This window comes from Talpa occidentalis, unplaced genomic scaffold (genome assembly GCF_014898055.3).
Source record: "Talpa occidentalis isolate TD23 unplaced genomic scaffold, MPIMG_talOcc4v2.1 talOcc4.3, whole genome shotgun sequence".
Taxonomy (NCBI): domain Eukaryota; kingdom Metazoa; phylum Chordata; class Mammalia; order Eulipotyphla; family Talpidae; genus Talpa; species Talpa occidentalis.
The window spans coordinates 96,300,065-96,327,395 of NW_023603184.1; the positions used below are offsets into that span (position 1 = coordinate 96,300,065).

Below are 27,331 nucleotides of genomic sequence, written 5' to 3' on the forward strand. Positions count from 1 at the left end.
TATAGTTCTTCCTCTCCACACATCCTATAGTCCCCCTCATTGCACAAAATACTGTTTCGTTTTTATTTCAAATTCATGATTGTATGATTTTATAACTGACATGCTTATTGGATTATTTAATTATATCTATCATCACTATCATTAAAAGGCAATGATAAAGTTCTAAACAAGTAACATTACATTTTTTTAAGTTGTGGAAATATTGTAAAATTATTTATTAAAAGCAATACTTCTACTAAATTTGTGCCTTTTGTGTATTTTTTTAATTGAGGCAACATCAGTTTATAATACTGCATATGATTTAAGTGAATAGACTCACACCCCTTCAAATGTATGCTACCACACACATTTTCCACCAAGGCACCCATAGTCTTCCACCACAGACCACTGGGCCTCCCAGTCCCTTAGTGGTACCACCATCCTCCCAACCCCTTTAGGAGCCTCAATTCTGCAGTCATATTTCTAGACTAACCCCACAGGGGTTAAAGTACTCAAGAGTCATTTGATATTTTGTAGACAGAAATTCAAAATCAAATCAGTTTTGTCTATTCCTTTGTTTGGCTACATTATGCATACAAGTGAAATCATCCAGTATTTGTCTTTTTTTTTATTCGGATGTATTTGTTCTTTAAAAAAAAATACCTGTCTATATGCTGAAAAAATATGATGAATTGGGTATGCAGTCAGTATGTTGGGTTGTCTTAGGTTGCCCAGAATTAGACTTTGAGCAAGTATTTTATTTAAATTTATATTTTAAAGATTTATTTATTTATGCATACAAGAAATGGGGTGTTGGCCAGAGGTACTGGGGGTGAGAGGATACACTAGAGAGACAAGAGTGGGGAGCAGAACAGGCAGAGCTACTGAAATACACTGCTGAGGGGATCAGCAGGTGAGACAGGAGAGGTCTGCTGTGCCATGTGGGTTAGCTCCCTGGCCAGGGATCGAACTCATGTTGCAGTGGCTGGCCATAGCTTGAGAGCACCATGTCTTTAACCCCTGTGCCACCAGGGAGGTCCCTTGAGAAAGTACTGTAGTTGGAAAATGTAGGCTGGGGTGGCAGGAAGGGAGTGAGACAGGGTAGGGAAAGCAGTTAATAAATGCTGCATCATAAAAATCACTTAAAATAGTAAGCAACCAAGTTTAAACTCAAGACAAATCCCTGGAAGCAATATAAAGGCACAGTCACAGCTCTTAAAGTTATCAAACACATGAAACAAGGGAGCTGTGATACTCATCCATCAATTTCATCAATCATTGGTTGAGGAGTCTTAATTCCCTGGTATTTCCAGCCTACCAAGCCTTAGGGAGAGCATTATGAGAACTTCAACATACTTGTGGCTGAAAGTCAGTACGGATTCCAGAGGAGGTAGGGTCATAGGCATATGAGCATCTTTTAAGCTGAGGAGGGCATTATTTCCTACAGAAGGGGATGGATAACATGGGCCCTTAAAAAAATCATGTAGAGCATGTCAGGATATCTTCATCATTATCCAACTGGTGATTGTCTCTGACATATCACAATCACACAGAGGAAAATATGTACCTAATACTTAAAATGATACAATGAAATTCCCTTGCTATGATTTCATGTATCCTGTGATTTTTATTTGACATTCTGTATGAACTTGCTGAAAGGTTAAGAGGATTCATGACCACGAGTCATGGTCAATGCTTTTTTGCTTCACCGTATTATGAATGTGTATGCATTTGTCCCTTTAATTTTGTCTAATTGTAGTTATTGCTCAAAGTCTCAACATCTCTGGGACTTTTACTTACCCAATATCTGGATCTGCTAATCTAAAGATTAGGGTCCAGAACATAGGGATTCTATTGAAGATTTTTTATCCTATCAGTAATTTATCCAAACAAAACACAGTCTAGTGAAGACATGTGGAATATAGCAGTGTTCAGTGGGTGTATGTATTTGCACAAGCAGAGACACACCCAAACCTATATTTCCTTAATGTTGCCATTAACCTTTTTATGCACTTCAGTGGCCATTCATCATAGGTTTTACATGAAACCACCTTGGGTATTTTGTTTTCACCATGATGTCAGTATCACCATTGACATCATACATAGACAATGAAGATTTTATTGTCCATATAATTGAAGAGATAACTTTTAATGTAATTTTGAAGTGGCCACATATTCCTCCTTTTGATATAATCAATGTAAAAAAATCACATGAAACTTCTAAGAGAATTTCTGATTGCTTTCAGTTATTTAAAATTTCCTAAGGAATTGATGGTTAACATTTGAATTATCACAAGTATTAATAATCTTTATTTGAATGTCACTGTATAGGTATTAAAATATTAGGAAATTTAAATATCTAGGACCTTGGTTCCATATGTTTCTGAACCTTTGATAATGGAAGAATATAAACTGTAAGACACTAATTTCATCCTCTCTGTCTTCTGGTCTAATTAAAATGAAGGTTTAAGACCTAAGGGACTTAGTGGCAGCAGACAGAAACAGCCTGGGAACAAATATCACAGGTATTTGAATAGATGAAAGAAAAAAATAGTATTTGAGGCTAGAGGGGAAGGGAAGGTATGTAATGAAGAGATGAATTTCACTGAACACCAGCTGTCAGATATCAAAAAGGAGTAAGAGAGTTGCCCATGAGATTTCTCTTCTTTTTTTAGCTCTGTTTCCTTTTTGGCTTCAATGTCACATCTTTAAAATGGACATAGTCACGGTTTACCTAAATTACTATGCTAAACTAGTTGGCAATTTCAAGTCTTCTAAACCAATGGTTCTGTAACAATCAGAAAATTGAGTTACTAGACCCCCACAGGGGTTAAAGTACTCGAGTCATTTGATATTTTGTAGACAGAAATTCAGAATTCTGTAATGAAAAACCATACCATGCTAAATTAATAATATAATTCACTGATAATAACAAGAGAACCAAAGTATACTGGACAGAAAATATGATAAAATCATTATAATTGAATACCTCCTTGTTGCTATAGTGCCATTAAAAATCATGCAGCGCATGTAACTTTTTTATTGGTTTGGATTTTAGCCATCGCTCTTATTCTTAAATTTTTATGACTATTTTAACTCACTATAGGGCCAGAAACTGAGAGTTCTCTCATTTTCATTTCTACAATAACAGAAAATTCTGTAAGTAAAATCAGGAGAGATGTATTTGGCATATCGTGTGGTTGTCTTCAGATGATTTAATCATTTCTCGCATTTAGCATTATAGATGAAATTAAAGAACATAGCCCTGGGGAAAATCTGAGATTGAGGATTATTTTTAGAGCATGAAATCATTTACTTCTTTTTATTACAGAATATACGTTATAGAAAATAAGCTAAAATATATTACATATAGAAGTGGAAAATTACATATACTGAGAATCTGTGAAATGAGAATATGGTCATGACCAAATGCATTATCCCATAAGTAGAAACCATTCCTAATTAATGGTTTATTAAAATAGAAATACAGGGTTGGTGAAGTTATAAGGAAATCTGTTCTTCCATTACAAGTATTTATTAAATCCCTATGATATGGGAGACATTATGCCAGGTGCTGAAATACAGATGTAAATATGATTCAACCTTTGTCTTCTCAGAACACATCCTAGCTGGGGAGACAAAGAAAGAATAATGATATAATGTGTTAAACACAATGATAGACATTTATATATTTTAAAGATACAAATGCTCCTCCTGGTCCCTTTAAGCATGAGTGCACTTAGGTATTTCATGAACAACGTCAGTCTTTCTGTTTCTAAGGGATTCCAGAAAAAGTGCAGCCAGGGTGATTTGGTCCATAGTCTCGCTCAGAAATAGATTCCCATATTAAATGTGCTCCAGTGACAGGTTAGTTTTCTTTATATTCTCTGGGGATCATTTTCTTTCTCAACAGGGGAGTTGATTCAGTGATCTAATTAATAGCACATTTTCATGTTGGAAACGATAAGTACAATGGTTGCCAACTAAGAGATGTAATTTGGCAGCAATGCACAAGAGATCATGATCTTCAAATTATGTTACTTCTTTGAATTAGTGAGAAGACAATGGTAATAAATGAAGGTCTTACTATAAGGCCTACCTGGCACCTTCAAGAACACAGAATTAAATGTATAATCTAAGTTGTTATTTTGCCCCACATATATCAGAATGGGTTAATTGAACAAATTATTTTAAAGGTTTTTCTATAATAAATAGAATTCCAAATTGGAGTAATAATGCAAACCTCCTAACTTGTTTGTAGAAAAATCACTCTAGCAGAGAATTTATTTTAAAATTTTGGAAAATAAATATTAAGAACTTCACCTTCTTAGAATCTGCTAAAAATTGACTCTAGTTAAGTATAACACACTTTCTTTTGTTGATAATTTCTTTTTTCAAGTACCTAACTTAAATCAAGACCATATCACTGTTTATGAATATCACTCAGAATGGAAATAATTTCCTGATGTTCTTGATTTTTTTTTCTGTCAAATCACTGAAAACATAAAAATCTTCTTGATTGATGTATCACCCATTTTACTGTAAATAGATGATTTGATATGACTTTCTTGTTGGTGGCTTTTATTCAAATATATTGAGTAGTTTCAGTGAAATGAACAATCTGAAATTAAATGATGTTCCCTCAATAATAAATATATGGGGTATATGCATTCAGCAAAAATGTCAGTTTGTTTCTGATAGTTCTGTTAAATAGAATATGTGTTTGTGTTTCCTCAGTCAAGACAGATGTTGTGGATTTTTTTTCCATTTTAATAATTTATACTTCATTTATGACTGCAATTATCTAAATGTTGATAATTGTTATTTAAAATTATTTTTTATACAGTGAAAGATCTACCCTCCCAATATATTATAATGTCTTTGAAGACAGGAATTATGTGTTAGAGCTGCCAGTATCTAGCATAGAAGTTTATATATAATTGGCGTGAAAACAAATATTTAATTATGGTAAATAAAAAGAAATTGAGATTATTATGAATAAGATCCCTTTTTTTTTTTTTTGATAGAGGCATGTTTTATTTATTTATTTGTTTGTTTTGTTTATACAAGCACTGGGTACAGTCAGAAGCGCGGGAGGGTGAGAGAATTCACCAGAGCCAGAGCGGGGAGCAGAGCAGGCAGAAGGACCGAAGTACACTGCTGAGGGGAGCAGCGGGTGGCAGGAGAGGTCTGCGCGCCATGTGGGACCCTCCTCCGGTGGCCGGGAGCAGCCGGGGATCGAACCGGCGTCGCAGAGGCTGCGGGCAGCTTCACAACCCAGCGCTCAACCGCTGAGCCACCAGGGAGGCCCAAGATCCCTTTTTTAAGAATCATGTGAGCTCAGTGAGACAGGTCCAGATGTGTTTATTATGAACGAAATTGGGTCATTAATCTAAAGATTGCTAACCAATAATATTAATTAAGTTTCTAAACATCTTGCAAAGTATAATTATCTGTACTTTATAGAGCCAGGAAAGAGGCAGATGGCAATAATGTACTAGGTCCTACTTAGAGATTTTCATTGCACTATAATAAAATGGAAACGAAGCATCCAGTCTGGAAGAAAATGTCTACATCATCTACTTTGACCTGCCTCTAAGTGCTGGCAATATAGATAGTCATCATGAAATAAGATTTTTCCAACATTATGTTTTTCCTTTCTAGCAGTTTAGAACATAGATTAAGAGCATGATATACTGAGTCAATTAGATTTAGGATTTAGGCTCAAAATCTTCAACAATAACGCTCTACCATTTATTAAATGTAAGACCTGCACAAATCACTAAACCACTGTTTCTGTTTCTATTCCTTCATCTGTAAAATGGGGGAAAATAATAACTGTGCCCACATAATAGCTCATTGCAAAGACTACAAAAAAACAAAGCAAAAATGCTGTGTACAAAGCACCTGGACCCTGATGCATGGCCAGAAAATGACTATTTATGAGCACATCAAATCTGCTTCCTAAAGTTGTATTTCTGTCTGAAATGAAGCTGTAGGTTGTGTTCACAGGATACTTCAGAAAACCTAATTCTCCAACAGAGGCCCTGTTTCACCACTGACACTGAGTAAATTGTAATGCCTATGGAAAGAGAAAAAAGTTACTAATGATATTCACAGTTCAGACCACTTCTAAGATCCTGTCTCTGAATATACTCATGAGTACTCTTCATCATCCTTTTCTCAGATGTCCACCTGTTTGATTTTTTGGCTTAGTATCATTAATATGTTACTTTATGCTTACTATAATTAATATAATTTTCAACAATTCTTTTTTTTAAAGATTTATTTATTTATTTTATTTTATACAAGAACCAGGGTACAGGCCAGATGCGCGGGAGGGTGAGAGGATTTACCAGAGACAGAGCGGGGAACAGAACAGGCAGACTGATGAAATACACTGCTGAGGGGAGCAGCGGGTGAGACAGGAGAGGTCTGCTGCGCCATGTGGGACCCTCGACGGTGGGCCGGGATCAAACCGCCGCTGCAGAGGCTGCGGACAGCTTCACAGAGCTACACTCAAGTGCCTTCACCACCAGGGGAGGCCCTTTTTCACCAATTCTTATTGAGCGTTTACTCTGCACTAGATGCTGGGACATGCAGTTTATATAAATGGTGTCATAATAATCTCTTTATTTCATGGATCAGAAAACAGAGCCTCAAAAATGTTAAGTAACTCATTCAAATTCAAACATGCAAGAATTACATGGCAAATTAAAATGTCTTAGAGTTAAGACTACTATACTGTATATTTAAAAGTTACTAAGTGAGTATATTTCAAAAATTTATAACTATGTGAGGTGGTAGATGTTAACTAAACTTATTGTGATAATCATTCAGCAATGCATGTATCATTGCAATGTATACCTAAAATTAGTACGTCATATATCAAAGTAAATTAAAAAATGACATCAAAAAATATGACATCAAAGCCATTGTATTCGCTCTTTAATAAATTATTTTAATAAATTATTTTTCTCAATCAAATACTATCTACTTTAACTTCTGGTCATCAAATTTGCCTCACCTCAAATTTTAGGAACATTTCTAATATTGCAGAGTATCAGCTTTCAAGATTTTTGTTTTCAAAATCATGGTCTATTTTTCTTTTTAAATTTTTTAAGTTTCTTTATATATATTTTTATTGAGATGATTTTGGTTTACAACACTGTATATGATTCTGAGGTATAGGATCACACCCTTTAGATATATGCTACTATAATAAACCCCCCATTGGGCTCCCACAGTCCTCTACCATAGTCCACTGGTCCCATCCACACTTACTAACATTAAAATCTAGTTCAAACCAATTATGATGCAGAATAATTCTGAGGTCTCTAATAAAAGGCCATTTGCTCCAAAATAGCAGGATAAAAATAATTTTACAACTTGATAAAATGAAGGCACTCCAGTCTGTACTCACTGAGCTAAACCAAGGTTTGTTGGTTTTTTCTAGAGAAACTGAGCAACATCATGTTGAAGGCTATCTCTGCTTTCTTCAAAATTTAAAAATATATCTTCTCTATTTTTTTATTTTCATGTGGCAACCCAATTTAAGCTTCTCATTTAAATCTATTTTGAATTTATTTGAATGTTTAGTACCAAGAAAACAAATGTTTTAAATTTCCTCCCAACCTATGTGTTTATACTTCCTTTTACCTTTTTCAAATTTGTTTCTATGATGCTTCAAGGGGTGGTGTGCTTCCCTTATCCTTAAATGGTTTGTAGATTCCAGGCATATCTTAGCCTCTGTGTTTCCAATGGTTAACGAACAATAATCTGCTCTAAGTGGTTTCCAAAAACAGAGCCTTAGCAACTCACTCACTTCCTTTAGGATCTCTGCTACTCTTCCCTGTGACTCTTCAGATTTGAGGTATAGGGTCAACTGTTTCAAATGGAACATTAGATGATAAGTGCCGGGTTCATATACAACTGGATTTTTTCCCAATGCCATCCTATATTATAGCCAATGTTCTACTGGAGTTTTTAACCACAGTAAATTTAATTTTTAACAGAACCTTAAAAACTCTTGGACAACATTATTATCCCAGAATCTTATAAATCTAAATTTTGATTGTTTTATTCTCAATGCTTTACCTTGCATTTGTCCATATTGAACTACTCTTACTATTTACTTGGACATTCTCACAAGAACTTTCTGAAATGCATATCTATTAGCTTGCCTGATTGCTATCTATTGGATAAGGTCCTCTCATCAGAATATATTAAATCATTGAATAAGACTATTTGCAGGTCACAAATATCAGCAAAACTTCTTTAATTCTCCAAGACCTTTAAATTCAAAATATAAGATGGTCAGGAAAGCAGAGACAATAAGTGTGACACAGGCCAAATTTGCAGTGTGACTGTTGATTTTAGTTTACATACAAATAGAATTTGGAGTGAGCAGCTCTAGTAACTATCAAATAATTCCCAAACCCAGGCTTGGTCCAAGAGCTTGAGAGCCTAATATTATTAAAGGTTTATGAATCAGCTTGGACTTTTCTCCACACTGACCCCTACTTACCCTCTGCCCTTTACTTCTGGGCAAAAATAAATTCTGCTTTTCACATAACATTTTATTATTTGTAATAACAACAATGTTGTCACAAAATATTAAATCACAGTAGCTAGGGTTATTTTCATGTTTGGCCCTACAGCTTATTAGCAGGGGAAAAAAGGCAACTTAAGAAACTAAACATGGGCATTAAACAATTAATTTGTAATAATTACACTTTTCATTTATAAAGCTTTTGTTATTTTTTTAAAGATTTATTTATCCATGCATACAAGAATGGGGTACAGGACAGATGTGGGGGAGGGTGAGAGGATTCACCAGAGACAGAGTGGGGAAAGAACAGGCAGACTGACTGAAATACACTACTGAAGGGAGCAGCAGGCGAGACAGGAGAGGTCTGCTGTGCCATGTGGGATTCTTGCCAGCTGGCCAGGATCGAACCCACACTGCCAGAGGTTGCGGACAGCTTTACAGCGCTGCGCTCAACCACCTGTGCCACCAGAGCAGGCCCCTATAAAGCTTTTTTATATTTTATAAAATGTTTTCAAAAATATTATCTCCGGGTGGTCCAGAAATGAGCTAGTCAGCTGCTCCATGGCTTATGCTCAGTGTGGAGCTGGGTAAGTTACACTGTGTTTCAGTTTCCTCATCTGTAAAGTGTCTCTTATGGTACCTGTACAGTCCTCAAAGTTTTGGTAACAGGATTAAATGAGTTTATAAAATATTTAAGGCAATACTTATTTGTAATTTATGACTGTTAAAAAAACTTAAAGGGAATAATACTTGCAGTAACACTTTATTATTGCCTTTCCAGTGCTAAGAATTTTAACTCAGAGAAATAAATAAAAGACTGGTCTAAGCTCCTATGACTACAACTCTGATTCCAACCCAGTTATTCTGTTCCAAGTCTAAATCCCGTTCTTCTTCACATACATTAAATCCTGCATATTAGATCTTTAAATTACGTATATTTCAGCATTTATTTATATATCATGCATCCAGTAATTGTGATACACAGTTTCTGTATAATGAGGTACCTTTATCTAGCAATCTTCCATAAACTTTTAATTATTTGGATTCTTTTTTAATTTATGCATACAAGAGCTGAGGTATAGGCCAGACGTGGGGGGGGGGCGGAGCTGAGAGGATTCATCAGAGACAGAGTGGGGAACAGAACAGGTGGATCTACTGAAATACATTGTTGAGGGGAGCAGTAGACAAGACAAGAGAGGTCTGCTGTGCCATGTTGGTTAGTTCCCTGGCCGGGGATCGAACTCATTTGCAGTGGTTGCAAATAGCTTCATAGTGCTGAGATTTAACCCCTTGCGCCACCAGGGAGGCTCATTCCATAAATATTTTATCAAGTAAAATATCACATACTTTCAATGCATTGTAGACTTCACATCCAGTTTCTTTACCCACTTTATCAGCAACCTTAAAACCTATACCTGAGCAAGATACCCTCTTATGAGAGCCCAGAAGACAGTTAAAAGTATGTATTATTATATTATATCTGTATCTTTTATGGTCTGGTTAAAATGAAGACAGGCCACTGTAAGTCATACCACAGTAGTTCCCAAATAACTTCCACACATCAACAGTCAGAATCTCCTCTGTGGCATGGGTCTTAACAAGCATGGCTGCTCTAGCCTTATTACCAAGCATTTAATTTGACTTTCCATGTGCCAGGGATTGTGTTCAGGGCTGGGAAAACAGGAAAGACAAAACCTCTTTTCAAAATGCTCATGGTCTAGTAACATATATGTATTACATACACACGCATATTTAAAGAGTTACAATGGAACATGATTTCTTGCATGTTGGAGATATAATCCAGATACCAGGATGAAAATATAAACAGGAATTAAAGGAAACTTCAGCTTTTATTATTTACATTTATCTTTTTTTTATAATTTTTAAAAGGACCATATATATTACTTTTAGAATTTAAATATTTTTGAAGGAAAAAATGAAAACTAAAACTGTGTCCAAAACAAAAAATCAGTGTATAGGTGATATAGGAATGATGAGAATTGTAGGAAGAAGGAGGTATAAAGAGCAAATGCAGTAATGAGGGAGTAACTGACTTTGTCCTAAGTTATGTAAATTTTGTAAGAATTTTAGTTGTTTATCAGGCACATGTTACGAAAGAGGTCTTTCAGGCTTTGGAAGAAGCACTTGCCAAGTTGCAAAGGAATGGAACTAGGTGGGTTGGACAAGGAATGATGCTAGTTTTCTCTTTAGTAATATCATAAAATGTAATGCAAAAATGGTGCTGAGAGAGACCACAGAATCCAACAGTGCCTGAATCTTGATAGGCTCTCTACAATCTGCTAAGAATATCATCTTCTTATATTTGAAAGGATTTTAAGTAGAGAACTACCATTGTGAGATTTATGCTTTGGACTGACCACTTTTAGATCATTTACTAGATCCACTCAATCATTCAATCATTATCAAATATTAAGCAGTGAGTACCATTCTTTGTACTATGGATACACTCAAAAACAAAACAGACAAATGCCCAGTAGTATACTGAAGCTAACGTATACTATATAGTTTGTAGGAGCTAATTTTTATACTTTGAATAATTTTGCAAACTGGTCATTAAAACTTGGTAGCTTGAAACAGGAACATTTACACCATGGAAGCTGGCTTATGTTACAAATCAGGCCTCCCCCAACCAGAGGTCTGGCTATTTATGTATCTACCAACTCACCACTGAGAGATCCAAGATATCATAGGGTGTGCATTTAATATAAGCATGCAATTACATTAATTATATTGCATATAAAAATATATATAGCTTACATTGTTTAAAAGATATGCTATGGGGAAATAACAGAGCAGAGTATAGTTCATCAAAGCAAGGACTTGGGCAATGTTTCTCTCAGTCTGTGCAAGGCTCTGAGATGGGAGTAAACCTGGTGTAATTCTGGGAGAGTGACACAGCAAATGCAGCCTGGGCCGGGTGACTGACAGGAGGACCATTGAGGAAATAATAATGATAGAAAGGGTCAATGTGAGAACAGGCTTATATGGACTTTGTCTTTTAGGCTACGTGAAATACGGAGTTATGGGAGAATTTCAAACTGGGGGATGACATGATCTGGTTATGAAGTGATCATTTGACACTAGGCTCAGCATCCATATTCTAGTTGCAAGGCTTTACAAATAAAAACTAAATTTTACAAAACTTCATTATACCCTTTTCCCGGATATAATTTTAGCCTTACAATATTAACAAATGTCCCCGTAAAAGTGCTCCACCTCCTAATTTTCTCATATGCAAGCTGATTCTTATCATCCCTGAATGTTGTAAGTGAAAACCTGGCTCATGAAATAGAGGGTCAACACTACCTAGCAGGCAAATCTCCTCCCCTTCTCCCATATGACCAGATGATTCTGCAACTTCAGGTTGGACAGAGCCATGGCCTTGTACACAATTGTCCATGACCAAGTGCAGTGAAATAGCTCCTGGCTAAATAGAAGAGCACGCTTTATAGTTAAAAAGTCCATATTATACGATTTTCCCTTGCACCTTCTCCTCAGTGAATTCCAATAGTGTAAGTCTTTATGTACACTGATTTTTTTTTTTTTTTGACTGGATGGAATGGCTTTATTAGAGAAGCCAAAGTTACAAAAACTTAAGAGTTGGCATGGGGCCCTTCTTCTTGCCAAAGGTGGGCACGACATTGACAAAGCGCCGATTGTATTGCATCCGCCGCAGGGCCTGCCCAGTCTTCTTCTTCTCCTGTTTGGCTACTTTGGGAGTCTGACCTCTCACTTTCCCAGCACAGGCCAGAGAAGCATGGACTTTACCTCCTAGCATGCGGCCGGCTACTTCCAGAGTGGTCAAGGCCTCTACCCCGCACTGGCCTAGGGTTGCCTCATCCTCAAGGGGAGTGCCTGCCAGAAGCACGACTTGGTCTTCCAGGGCGATGCCCTCCAGCGAGGCTACCTGAGCCTTGATCTGGGCGACCGTCTCCTGGCTGGTCACCTCGAGGGTGTGGAGCTCCTGGGCGCGGACAAAGAGCTGCATGTCGGCGACTGAGCGTGGTCACAGCTACTGCTGCTGCGAAGATGGAGTCGGGAAAGAGGAAGGAGCAAGGGCGGGCACTTCTTAGCTGACTCCTGCGTGCTACGTCACTTACATTGATTTTTTTAAGAGGTAAATTCTTAGAGGTCAGAGACTGTTTCACTGAATTTGAGAACCACACAACGTTGTCATCCACAAAGAACTAGTTAAAAATATCACAATGTTAATGATACTGATGGTAAAGGAAAAAAACCTCATAAAAAGACAGTGAAAATCATTTTAAGTATGGTCAACAGATGACTTTTTTCTCTTACCACACACACACACACACAAAAATGAGCTGAGAAAGTGTTAGTGGAAACCCAAAACAGAATCAGGGAGTTTTATTTAGTGTAAATTAGTGTACAGTCAATACAGAGAACCAAAGAGAAGATAAAGAACACATAGTATTCCAAGGAGCCACAGACTGTATCGATGTCTTAAAGTGTGGTGGGCAGATTGTTCTAAATCTTTTCAGTAACCATTCCAAAATGTGATGAGAGTCTGAACTAGGGGAAATAAGGGAACTAAAGTGTGCATTATAAATTCTACAAGGGTAAAGTAAGCAAAACATTCCCAAGCCCTTGATCATTTGGCAATGTTTTACACAGACCACAATGGTATTTCTCAAAGGCCTCAATTATGTAGCCACTACATTTAGTCATAATATAAAAAACAGTATTTTAAGACAACATCTGGTCATGAAAATAACGTTGATAACTGCAAGGTATTTCTTTAGAGGTTATCTATATTTTTATCTTATTTCTGAGAATGACTGGATAAGCTGAATAAACTACAGCCATTTTTTTTTCTGTCAGCTGTGTATTATTTAACAAGGTGAATTTTTATTATTTATCATTTGTTCATGGTCTCTCTAGTCTGAATACAGTTCAGTGATTAAAATATAGGTTTATATCAAGATACAAAAAGGCTACTGGTGTTCTTTGTGAATTCTGAACAATTTAATAAACAGATGAAACAGTTAACAAATGTGATTTGAGGACTTTTTGAGGCGCAGATTATTGATAGCATACAACATCAATAGAATGAATATATGCCACTGTCTCTTCACTCTGTTTCAATTCTTTGATAGGTGTAGCAGCGATCAATACAATAAGACTCAGCACTTCTCCATCAAATTTGTATTTGGTACAAACAAATGAAAAATAATGCCTCCTACTTGTCTGATATAGAAACATGTATAATACAATAGGATATATATAAGTTCAATATGCTTTGCCTTTTCCCTTTTTTTGAAGAATAATATTTAAAAGATAATTATACTAATTCTACTTGCCTGCATTGATATAATAGGATGGCATCTATTCAAACTTTTCTAAATGTATATGAAAGTAATAAAGGCAAGAAAAAACACAAGTAATGATTTTGTGTAAGTTACTTCTTAAAAAATAAATTAATGAGTTCAAGCAGTGACTAAACTGGTTAATTAATATGGTAAAAAACATAAAAGTGTGAGAAAACATTATATCACATGAAAGATACTTTATTTTTCAAAAGACAATTTTAAAGAAACTACAAGTTATCCAATCTCCTGGAAAATCAGAAGCAATTTTTGATAAGATTTTCATGAAAAAAATCAGCCACTTCTAACCTATGTTTCTTCTATAGAATTCTTTTTGCATCAATGTTTCTGTTCTTTCCAGTAGATTTTTCTTGTGGTAAAAGTAAAATATGTCCAAAATAAACTCACACTTCAAATAATTACAATAACCTATGATTACAGAGTTATCTATATCTATACAGTTTGGCTTTGTAATAGTTAAAATTCCATCCATTTAATATCACTAATTATTTTCTCTCTGCAGCTTTGATGGGTTAGTTATAGCCTAGAATAAAAAACACTGTGGTAAGGACAACTGTACAGCAAGGTTAAGTACCTTCTTGTCTTCAGTACCAATAATTACCTTTAAACACAAAAAAGGCTGTTTTCAGATTTGACAGTTAATTTACTAATGAGTATGTGGACCCAATTTATAATAAAGTAATATTGACCAGAAATAATCCTGCATTGGTACTCATCTGAATTATTTTATTGTTCATGTCCTCTATTAAATAAATTGGAAAGGATTAATTTTGCAAGATGGGATTGTCAGAGACTGCTGCATAAACTAGATGCATGTCAGCACTAAATTTAATTATTGATCACAATACAATAGTGCTGAGTGTTCCAATCCCCAACAGCTTCCAGTAACTATCAGCAGATTCCAAATATAGAGACTGAAGTAAAAATTTGATTGCAGATGACTACATTTTTAATAAATAAATATTTCATCAGCACTAAATAAAAATTTAATTTTGCAGTACTATTTAGATTATTCATTGAACCATGGAACAAATGAACAATGAATGGAGGGTGACTCCCTTCAAGATACAAATTTTATTTTAATAGTTTAATGGTCTCATTATCCATGGGATTATTTTGCTCTCTTCATTTTGGCAAAGAAATGAAACTCATAAGAAGGCCATTTAGAGCATACCTTTGTGTAGTTGAAAAAAATAAAGTGGAAACTGAGTGGTTTGGATTCACATCTAGATTTCTGGACCATAGTCTCCTGCTATACATTATAGACTGGTGCTGTACCAAAAATATGTATTGGGATGTAACTTGAAATGTGGCAATTTGAAACTACTTGAAAACTGAAAAATTCACTAGGGTAATAGGATATAAAATATGAAATAAATATTAAGGTTTTGTAATTGAGCTTGTCTGTATACACAAACTGACTGGATTGTCAAACAGAATTTAGTCATCATGAATATTACCTTAATTGATAAATCATTTTGACATTTTTCTTGATTTTAGCAAATAGACCCACAGTCACTCCTGCTAGAATTACGGTTAAAGAATCACTGAGTGTGTATGGAGAAATAACGTTATCTATCAGAACTGAATTAGATGATAAGTTCTGCTACCAAGAAAATAGATATGATCTTAGTTTCAGGGCTATTCTCTATGAAAATGCAAATATTCCATGTATGCAATATTTTATTATCTAACCATAAAATTTTACTTAAAATAAGAAAATAAAAAGATAAATTAGGGTGGCTATTATAGTTTGTATGAATTGTAATATTCATTCTATGGTTAGTGTTCAAATAAAAGCACAAAAATAATGAATACCGTGTGAAATACATGGTGATAGGAAAGTCATTTTAAGTCAGAAAAAAGCAGCAAAATTGGTGTACTAAATAAATCTTAAGAGAATCAAGATGCCTATAGCTTTTTTCAAGAATTTATAGAGTGAAATTCATGCAAATGTTGATTAGATCATTTGACTCATTCAACCCATGTTAATTTGAAGTAAAACTTTAAAATTAATATATTGTTTTCATTTTGATAAGCACTGGTAAGGGGAAAATTCATCATTATTCTAATAAATTTTTGAACATTATCTTGACAATTTTTCAATTTCCTTTGACCTTTTGAACAATAGCTTTACACATTAATTCTTTACTCTAAAATTCATCAGTTTGGTTTGAAGTAGAACTTATTCTTCTCTGTCTTGAATTTGAATCATTATTCATTATTGTGTTACTATAATAAATTAGTAAACTAAAAATAAAAAGGTTCTGAGATGGATCTTACCTTTTTATTTTTAGTTCACTAATTTATTGCACATGAATGCAATCCCAGAAATTCTCTGTACTTCTGTTATAATTTTTTTTTAAGTTTTTAAAAATTATTTTTAATTGAATAGTCGAAATTTGTAGTTGTCATTAAAATGTAAAGATTGGTTTTAAGAAGATTCAATTTATAGCGAAATTCATCACCATTTCACCAATCTTCACTCTCAATAGAGTAAACAGCAGTTCATACATTTATACACCATAGTATGCCCCATACATCTTATGTGTATGTAATCATTTTGAGTTGTTTTGAGCGGACAGTTGGAGAGAGTGCTTGAGGTATTTCTTATGTCAGTTCTCTCTCTCAGAGGCCTGAGGGTTGGTGATGGTTGAACCCCATGCCAAAGGTTGCAATTTCTGTCAGGTAACCCTATTTTACTGTTATAGATTTCACAGCATTTTGGTAAATATTGCCCCTCCTTACCCCTTCAAGTGAAGAAGTGATAATGGTTTCCTACTGTTACTAGTATCAAGGTACTTCACCATCCTTGCTCATCTTCACTTCCATATCTTTGGAAATTGTCCCTTTATCTCTTTAATCATCCTTTGGGTGTGTGATCTGTCTCCTGCAGGTTTATAACTGATAGCAACATAAAAGAAGTTCTAAATGTGTAAAGACCAACCACTGTTCTGAATGTGAAAACAGAATCTACAAAAACATCGTTTCCCATAAGTAATTTATAGATATATAGATAATTCTAATGAAAAGACCCATTTATAATTTTTAACTTTATAGAATGACTCTAGAACATCCCCAAAAATTTAGAATGTCTAAAAAAAATTTGGAAAGTAATATTGATAGCAGTGGGCTTCTGTGTGTGTGTAGTTTTTTTGTTGTTGTTTTTTTTTTTTTTTTTTTTTTGGTGGGGCCCTTGCCAGCGGCTGGGAAACGAACCGGCACCACCAGGGAAGGCCCCAGTGGGCTTCTGTTAAGAAACATTAAAACTGGACCTCCCTGGTGGTGCAGGGGTTAAAAACAGTGCTATCAGGCTATCACCAGCCACTGTAGCATGAGCTCAATCCCCGCCTGCCAGGCCAGCGAGCAACCCACATGGCACAGTAGACCTCTTCTGCCTTGCCTACTGCTCCCCTCAGCAGTGTATTGCAGTAGACCTACCTGTTCTGTTCCCTCCCCACTCTCTCTGGTGAATCCTCTCAACCACCCACACCTCTGGCTTATACCCCAGTTCTTGTATGCATAAACAAATAAATGAATCTTTATATAAAAAAGAAACATTAAAACTATGAAAAGAGGATACTCAAAGAAATATGGAATTGCATCCAGAACTCACAGATGGATAATAGAAAGGGTCTTTGCAAGAAGACCCTATTACAGAAAATTTAAATCAAATAAGGATACCATCACTTATTAGGAAACTAGGGGAGTTAATCACTATAGGATAATTATTTAATCATTTAGAAATGAAATTTAGATTCTCCTCCAATCACCAAACGTCTGAAAACAAAATAACTAAATGAAATTATTCAAAAGATGAAAGAACAAAACTGCAAAATGCTGAAAGTTACTATAAATGAAAAGACTAATAATTTTGACTACTTTTGACCCCTAAAAAGAATTCATGAACAATATAAAGTATACAATTAATTTGTGATGACTATGTTGCTGTTGGAGCTATAAATGATGACATTCTTTTCTACATTTTTTGTATTTTTTCTAAATGATTTTGAATTGTTTTTATAAAATAATAATAATATGTTAACAAAAACATATCCAAAACTCCACTTTGCAGATATTTAACATTACATTTCATCCTTTGGGGGATGGTATTGGATTGGGATGGTTAGCCTAAATATAATAATCCATACCTTTTGCCCAAAAACTGGTTCAGTTAGGATAAATAAGAGAAACTCACAGATTTGATATACTTTTTTAAAGATTTATTTTTAATTATTTAGGCATATAAGAATTGGGGTGTAGTCAGAGGTGTGGAGGGTGAGAGGATTCACCAAGAGACAGAGTGGGGAGCAGAACAGGTGGATCTACTGAAATATGCTACTGAGGGGAGCTGCAAGACAGGAGAGGTCTGCTGTGCCATGTGGGTTAGCTCCCCGGCCAGGGATCGAATTCATGTTGCAGTGGCTGGTGACAGCCTGATAGCACTGACTTTAACCCCTGTGCTACCAGGGATGACCAGATTTGATTTAAATAACAAATAGAATTCTTCTTTGCTCTGGCAATATAGTGTATGGATATGATATCTAGAATTCCTAGCTTCCTAGCTATTTTTTTTTCCATGAGGGAAACTGGCTTGATAATACACCTAACATATGGGGAAAGGCAAGGTTGTGAAAACTATAGAGAACAGATACCTCGTCAAATTTTACTTGAAGACTATCTGTATAATATTGGAATTGGATTCAGCTACTAGTAACAGAAACTTCAGAAATTCAAGGTATGACAATTTATATGAATGAAATCTGGATAGGAACAAAAACCCTCTGATACAATAACCAATAACTGAGGCTGCTACTGGACCTCCAATAATTTAATCCCCAAGATGGCTACTGGAGTTCACCCCATCTTCTCCACTTTTCTGGCAGAAAGAAGGGAAAGGGCAAAGAGTTCAAATAAAGAATACTAGTCAGGGCCTCCCCAGTGGCGCAGTGGTTGAGCGCTGGGCTGCGAAGCTGCCTACAGCCTCTGCAGCACTGGTTCGATCCCTGGCCACCGGGCGAGGGTCCCACATGGCTCACTAGACCTCTCCTTCCGGCCGCTGCTCCCCTCAGCAGTGTATTTCATCAGTCTATCTATTCTGCTCCTGCTCCCCGCTCTAGCTCTGGTGGATTCTCTCTTACCCTCCCGCGTTTCTGACTGTACCCAGTGCTTGTATAAATAAATAAATAAATCTTAAAAAAAAAAATACTAGTCAACTGAGTCCTAGAAGCCTCACCTAGGGATTTCCAACTTTTCCTCTTTACACAAAACAGCAGACTAAGGTAAATACATTTGTTTTGGTTTTGTTTTTGCTCTACAACATAACCACCTTAAGTAAAATCAGTGTTTCATTATTAGGGGAAAAATATTTTAGCTAGGTAATGAATAGACTTAGCTATCCTGTTGAAACTTGAGCACTTCACACACAAACACACACATAAACACACACACAATATTTAATGTGTAAACCAATTCAATTTTCAAAATAGTGATTAACTTTGACTTAAAGTATTTTTGTTTTACCTGTAACACCTTGCAATATTTTTGAGATTATGTCTCACAAGAGCAATATTCATGAATTGCAATAACTATTCTATAAGTTTACTTTTTCACTCATGTTATCCTTGAAAATAATAACATCCAAGTCTATGGCACACTTAATCTAGGTTTAAGTCAATCTCTGAAAAACTTAACAGTAAAGAGATTTCAATATATTGAATCACTCCTATAATAAGTATGATGTATTAGAACTGGTATTACAATACAATGTATTGATTGCATTTATTTTATTTATTTAGTCCATTTATATAATTTTAGTCATTTATCAATATAAAAACGAATGTTTGCTTCAACTTTCCTTTTAATTCTTCTGCTTCAGAAATTTCTGCTCTCTCCACTATCCCTCAACTTTCCAAATGAGATCTATGAAAAAATATACTTTCATCCACTTCACTATTTATATTTACTTACATCTACCTCTATTTTTCAATACCATTTCACCAAGTGTTATGTAAACAACTTATTAATGTAAAAAATAGAAAAGTAAAATTGCTTTTATTTGGTTCAATCATGCTGAGAAACTAAATAAAATACCAATATACATCAAGCATGATTTCCTGAATATGTCTTTACTCAAAAACTTCTACTATTTCAAACAATAAAATCTATATAGTAATTCCTATGTTAACTGGCAATGAGGCTGTAGGTAACCACAATCAGCTTCAACCAAAACCAAAGGCCCAAATTACGGCAATAAAAGGCTCCTGAGCATCAGAGAAAGTAGATGTCACAAAGATTATGTATTATAGGTTGGGCATGGAATTATCCTCAGGACAGAACAAATTGATTTAGTGTATATTTGACTAAAGTAAACATTAAAGGGTAAATAAGTAGAAACAAAAGAGTTTATGGGTAGATTAGAGAAAAATATTTCTCTAAAAGAACCTAGCAAATCATTGGGAGACCCAAAGGCCATTATTCATCCATTCATTGATCCCACACTTACGTATTAAGGATTGTTTAAATGTTAAGTATCTTTCCAGCACATAACATTCATATACATATATACATTCATATACATACACACACATATAGGCAAACGAAGCTCCTTTTCTCAAGAGTCTTCTTGGATTAGGGATGTACAGATAAATGTATATAAAATTAACAAAGCAATTATAACAGAATCTGATGAGGATAAATAAAAAGAGTATGCATGCTTTTTTACTAGGATGGTCAAGGAAAAGATAACTTTGAGCTGAAGGTATGAGGAAAGCAAGTTATGAGAATATAGGGAAATAAGCATTGGAGTAGAAAAGCAAACACAAAAACCTTACAGATGAATCTGATAAACAGCAAGGAAGTCAACATTATAGTGGGAGAGAGGTTCATGACAGGAAATAAGAATTACACAGCAGTTTCTGGCCATGGGTTCTTCTTCTTCTTCTTCTTCTTCTTCTTCTTCTTCTTATTATTATTATTATTATTATTATTATTAATTATTATTATTATGGCAAAATTGGTTAATAATGCTATATATGATTTAGAGGTATAGTATCATACCCTGCAGGTATAGTATCATACCCTGCAGAGGTATAGTATCATGTTACCACACTGTAGCCTCAACAAGGTACCCATATTTCTCCACCATAGTCCCTTGAGCCCCTCCTAACTCTGGTCTCTCCCTCCCTCTCCCCCTCTGCTACCCTTAACTCAGATTTATTGGTTTTGTTTTGACTCTTTGTTTTGTTTCTCTATATTTCAAAATAAGTGACACAATCTAGTCTTTGTCTTTCTCCTTGTAACTTATTTCACTTAGCATAATCCCCTCCAGTTTTACCCATGTTGTCACAAATAGCAAGATTTCATCTATTTTTTAATAGCTGTGTAGCATTCATTGTGTGTATATACCACTTCTTCCTAATCCACTTATCTGTCTTTGACTACTTAGGTTGCCCCCATACTTGGATTTTGTAAATCGTGCTGCAATGAATATAAAAATGCATACATTTCTTTCAATTTAGTGTTTTGCATTCTTTGGATTGCTACCTAGAAGTGGAATTACTGAATCACATGGCAGATCCATTTCTCATCTTTCGAGGAACCTCCACACTGTTTTACATTGAGGCTGAGCTAGCCTACATTCCCACCAACAATATGTAAGGGTTCCTATTTCTCCACATCCTTACCAACACTTGTGTTAGTCTTTGTGATAGCGTCACAGTTGTGGTAGCTTATTGTGGATTTGATTTGCATTTCCTTTATAATAAGTGATGATGAGGATTTTTTCATGTGCTTGTATGTCTTTGGAGAAGTGCCTAGTTAGCAAGTCTGTCCATTTTTGATTGAATTGTTTTCTTTTTATTGAGTTGTATAAGTTCTTTATAGATCATAGATAGCAGCCTCTTGAGAGATATATGGTGTGCAAGTATTTTCTAACATATAGTAGGGTGTCTTTTTGTTTATTGATAGTTCTCTTCACTGTGAAGATTTTTAGTTCGATGGTTATATTTGTTTATATTTATTTTTGTTTCTTTGCTGTTGTGGATGAGTGCTCAAGGATATCACTGAAGCCAGTGTCATGAAGTGTTTTTTGTGTCTTCCTCTATATATTTTATGGTTTCAAGTCTTATATCCAAGTCTTTAATTCACTTTGAATTAATTTTTGGTATGAAGTGAAATAGTGGTATACTTTCATTCTTTTGCATGTGGCTATTCAGTTTTCCCAACTCCATTTATTGAAGAGGCTTTCCTTGCTCCAGTGTACATTCTTGGCTGCTTTGTTGGAGATTAATTGTTCATGTAAGTGTGGGTTTTTTTCTCTGTCCTCAGTTCTATTTCATTTATCTATATCTCTGTTTTTTTCTAGAATAATATTGTTTTTATTATCATAGTTTTGTAGAATAGTTTGAATCAGTCTGGGAACACAATATTAACACCTTATGCATTTTTTGTCAGGGTTGCTTTTTGGCTAGTTGGGGTCTTTCATGGTTTTAAATTAATTTCAGTATTATTGATTCTATTCTTACAAGAATGTCAATGAAACTTTTTTGTTCATTTTTTAAAATATTTTTAATTTAAATTTTATTTTTATATTCCCCATACAATTACAATCCCCTTATTTTGACCCCAAGCCCTACTTTTCCCGCCCCCCAGCCCCCATAGAGTGTCTCTGGTTCATAGTTGTTTGTTGATTTTGATATTTTCTTTCTTATAGTTATTCTTTTTCCTGGTCCCTTATTTAAGTTTTCTAGATTCCTGCTGAGTGAGACCATCTGGTATTTTTCTTTTTCTTTCTGACTTATTTCGCTGAGCATGATCCCTTCCAGCTCCATCCATGTTGCTACAAATTGCATGTGTTTATCTTTTTTGAATGCTGAGTAATATTCCATGGTGTATATGTACCACATCTTCTTGATCCAATCATCTATTTTTGGGCATTTGGGTTGTTTCCATAGCTTAGCTATTGTAAATAGTGCTGCTATAAACATAGGAGTGCAGGTGCTCTTTGGAATTGATGTTTCTGTGTTCTTTGGGTAAATACCTAGGAGTGGAATTGCTGGATCATATGGAAGCTCTATGTTTAGTAGGTCCAGAAATCTCCACACAGCTCTCCATAGTGGTTGGACCAGTTTGTACTCCCACCAACAGTGCAGGAGAGTTCCTTTTTCTCCACATCCTCGCCAACATTTGTTGTTGCTAGTTTTTTTTAATATGTGCCATTCTCACTGGTGTAAGACGGTATCTCATTGTGGTTTTGATTTGCATTTCCCTGATTACAAGTGATGCTGAACATTTTTTCATATGCCTGTTGGACATTTGCATTTCCTCTTCAGAGTAGTTTCTTTTTAGCTCATCTGCCAATTTTTTGACTAGATTGATTATTTTATTTGTTTTTGTTGAGTTTCATCAGCTCTTTGTAGATTTTTGTGATCAGTCATTTATCATTAATGTTGTGTGTAAAAATGTTCTCCCAGTTGGTGGGGTTTCTCTTTGTTTTTGTTATTGTCTCTTTTGCTGTGCAGAAGCTCTTTACTTTGATGTAGTCCCAGCTGTTGATCTTTGCCTTCACTATCACTGCTTTGGGTGATGTGTCTGTAAAGATGTCTTTGATGTGCATATCCTGTGGTGTTTCGCCTATGTTTCCTTCTTTGTATTTTATGGTTTCAGGTCTTATGTCTAGTTCTTTAACCCATTTTGAGTTGGTTTTTGTGCATGGTGTTAGATAGTAGTCAAGCTTCATTCTTTTGCATGTAGCAACCCAGTTTTCCCAGCACCATTTATTGAACAGACTTTCTTTGCTCCAATGCATATTCTTTGCTCCTTTGTCAAAGATTAGTTGGCCATATATCTGTGGGTTTATTTCTGGATTTTCTATTTGATTCCATTGGTCTGTGTGTCTGTTCTTGTTCCAATACCAGGCAGTTTTGATGATTATGGCATTGTAGTATAGTTTGAAGTCTGGGAGTGATGCCTCCATTCCCTTCTTTTTTTTTTTCAGGAGATCTTTGGCTATTCGGGGTTTTTGGTGATTCCATATGAATTTCATCAATAATTGTTCTATTTCTTTGAAGAATGACATTGAAATTTTTATTGGAATGGCATTGAATCTATACATTGCTTTTGGTAGGATGGCCATTTTAATAATGTTTATTCTTCCTATCCATGAGCAGGGGATGTCTTTCCATTTCTTTGTATCTTCTTCTATTTCTTTTAACAGTGTTTTATAGTTTTCTTTGTATAGGTCCTTTACCTCTTTTGTTAGATTTATTCCCAAGTATTTGATTTTTTTTGTTCCGATAATAAAAGGGATGGTTTTTTTGATTTCTTCTTCTTAAGATTTATTGTTTGTGTATAGGAAGGCTACTGACTTTTGCATGTTGATTTTGTATCCTGCCATTTTACTGAACTGATTGATGAGTTGAATTAGTTTTTCTGTGGAGCTTTTGGGGTTCTCTATGTATATTATCATATCATCTGCAAATAGTGATAGTTTGAATCTTCTTTTCCTATTTGGATTCCTTGGATGTCTTTCTCTTGTCTTATTGCTCTGGCTAGGACTTCCAGGATTATATTGAAAAGCAGTGGTGAGAGTGGACATCCTTGTCTTGTTCCAGATATTAATGGAAATGCTTTCAGCTTTTCACTATTGAGAATGATATTGGCTGTTGGCTTGTCATATATGGCCTTTATGATGTTGAGTTATGTTCCTTGTATCCCAAGAATTTCAAGGGCTTTTATCATGAGTGGGTGTTGCACTTTGTCAAAAGCTTTCTCGGTATCTATTGATATTATCATGGTTTTTATATTTCTTTTAGAATGTCAATGAAACTTAACAAGGATTGCTTTGAATCTGCATATTGCTTTGGATAAGATGGCCATTTTAACAGTGTTAATTCTTCTAATCCATGAGTCAGAGAGAATTTTAATAGAGACTAAATGTAAGCCATGGGGTTTGAGGATTTCAGGAAAACCAAAGTAAATGTTAGGAAAGGATGTCTAAAGCATATGGATAACTGAGTTGAACAGATCTGAAAGATCATTTTTGACTCTAATGTGTCTTGTATGTAAGAACTGACATAGGGAAGGTAATAAGCTATTTACCCTCCATAATGCCTGATATATAAATTCAAAGGGAAAAAAGAGTAATATGGAATCAAGATAAATAGACTGGATTCCAAAGCAAGGACACTTTTTACACTTACAAACACACACACACACACACACAAAGTGTCTACAATATCAGTGCAGGAAAGGAAATACATCATCAATCTTTATGAAGGAAGAAGAAATGATACCAAAAAATCTCAATGCCTAATGGAACTTACAAACATTATTTAATATGAGTTATTATAATTATGTATTAATTATCACAATGTAACTTTCAAAAGTATCTTTTCTCATTACAGAAATTTCCAGGAGTGCTTGAAAAGGGGAATATGACAACTAACCATAGTCTATGAAATCAGTTACCTGGGAGAATCCATGTAACAAATGCAGATTCAGGTGTTACATGTTTAATATTAAGATCACTGTTTTAACAAATGTGGTTGTCTGGTTTCCCTGGCAACTAAGAGTGACAGGTGACAGAAGAAAAGCAGTAGAGAACAGAAGACCAACCAGAAAAATGCTGCAATTTGTGTCCATTAGATATTAGATGCAAACCATTCTGTCTAATTCAATGGTCCCTAAGGTCTACATTGTTTTGCTGCAAAGTACAGTGATTAATGTTTATTATAATGGACTTGAGTCATCATGAAATGGTTAAATCAATTCAAACCTATTCTCGAATCTAAGTATGTAATACAATTTTGAAAAGATGTTTATCAAAAGTGGCTAAAATAAAGAGGTTTGAGAGATTAGCTTCAGCTACCTAAAACATTCACTTACCCAGAAAGTTTTCATATGCCAGATATTGAAGGCATTAAATAAAGCAATCATATAACTAAATTATTAGAAAAAATTCCATTAAATAGATGTATTATTCATAAATCATCAATTTACAAATTAATGAATTTATTCAACAGAATATGACTTACTGCAAATTCATTGTTCTTGGCAATGGGAAGAGATATATAAAGACCCTCTCTCTTTAAGTGTGTGTTCCAGCAGTAAGATAAGTGTCTATGTCTTCCAAATTTCTCAACAATTTTTTAGCACCAGTGGAAACCAGTTGCTTGTATATTCATAATCAAGATATTAGTTGGGAGGAAAATGAGTACAGGCTTCTACTAATGAAATGCTGAAAATTACTGCATATGAGATAAGCCTAAAATTTGCATAGAGGACAGGTAGGTAACATTTCTGATTTCTGTAATTGTTTTCCATATTAAGTCTAATAAGCAAAATTGTAATACAATGCTGAGTATTTGGATGAGAATGGCTATTTTCAAATGGTCTTTTCTACAAAGGGTGTAGGAGAACTAAACTCCAAAAATATAAAATTGGATATTTTTTAGGAAAAGAATATATTGCTATACACCAGTATTTTAGAAATTTGTCTAATGTGCCTTAAACCTGAACTCAAGGCCTATGATGATCACAAGAGTCTGCCAAATACTCAAAATTGAATTTCTAACTGCCTGTTTAATTTTTCTACTAGATTGTCCTGTCACTTTAAATTTGAGTTGAGGGCCTCCCCGGTGGCGCAGCTGTTGAGCGCTGGGTTGGGAAGCTGCCCGCAGCCTCTGCACGCCGGTTCGATCCCCGGCTGCTCCCCGGCCACCGGAGGAGGGTCCCACATGGCGCGTAGACCTCTCCTGCCGCCCGCTGCTCCCCTCAGCAGTGTACTTCAGTCCTTCTGCCTGCTCTGCTCCCCGCTCTGGCTCTGGTGAATTCTCTCACCCTCCCACACTTCTGAATGTACCCAGTGCTTGTATAAATAAATAAATAAATAAATCTTTAAAAAATAAATAAATAAATAAATAAATAAATTTGAGTTGATGCTTTATACCAGATCAATTTTTTACACATTCATAAGGGCATAATAATGATAATGTAAATATTCATAAGTACCACATACTCATGTATCTGAATCAAAATTTAAATTTCTCATCACATTCTAAAACTAAAAAAGGCTTTTTGACTCCTTCTCCCCTGTTAATGGTGACATAAATCTCTCAGTTACACAGACATAAAATCTACATTTATGATGAGTTTCCAAGTGTTAAAACCACCAATCTGGTCAATTCTCCCCTCTTTTTCCAGACTTCCTATATTCATACAGTCTTGCTTTTAAATTGTTATCCACTCTAACTCACAATAATTCAATGTATGACTGTTACCCTAAACTCCTATTATCTCCCTCTTGTCTGTAGGTCTCCCTAGCTGGCATTCAAAGACTCAAATACCTGGGGCTTTCTAGAATCTCTAAGCTGATTTAATAACCTCTACACTTAATGATATATGCTGTAGTAATACTGAATTGCTAGTGAAT

At 35.0% G+C, this 27,331-nt stretch overlaps 1 protein-coding gene and 1 long non-coding RNA gene across 2 annotated transcripts in view; both read right to left on the reverse strand.

Annotated features, from left to right (window-relative positions):
- LOC119254770 (uncharacterized) overlaps positions 1 to 27,331 on the reverse strand; it is a 184,231-nt gene that overhangs the window by 17,137 nt on the left and 139,763 nt on the right. The window lies entirely within an intron of this gene.
- On the reverse strand, positions 12,106 to 12,559 carry LOC119254769 (ubiquitin-like protein FUBI). The gene has a single exon (XM_037521843.2). The coding sequence runs from the start codon at positions 12,537 to 12,539 to the stop codon at positions 12,135 to 12,137; it is 405 nt and encodes a 134-aa protein (XP_037377740.1). The 5' UTR covers positions 12,540 to 12,559; the 3' UTR covers positions 12,106 to 12,134.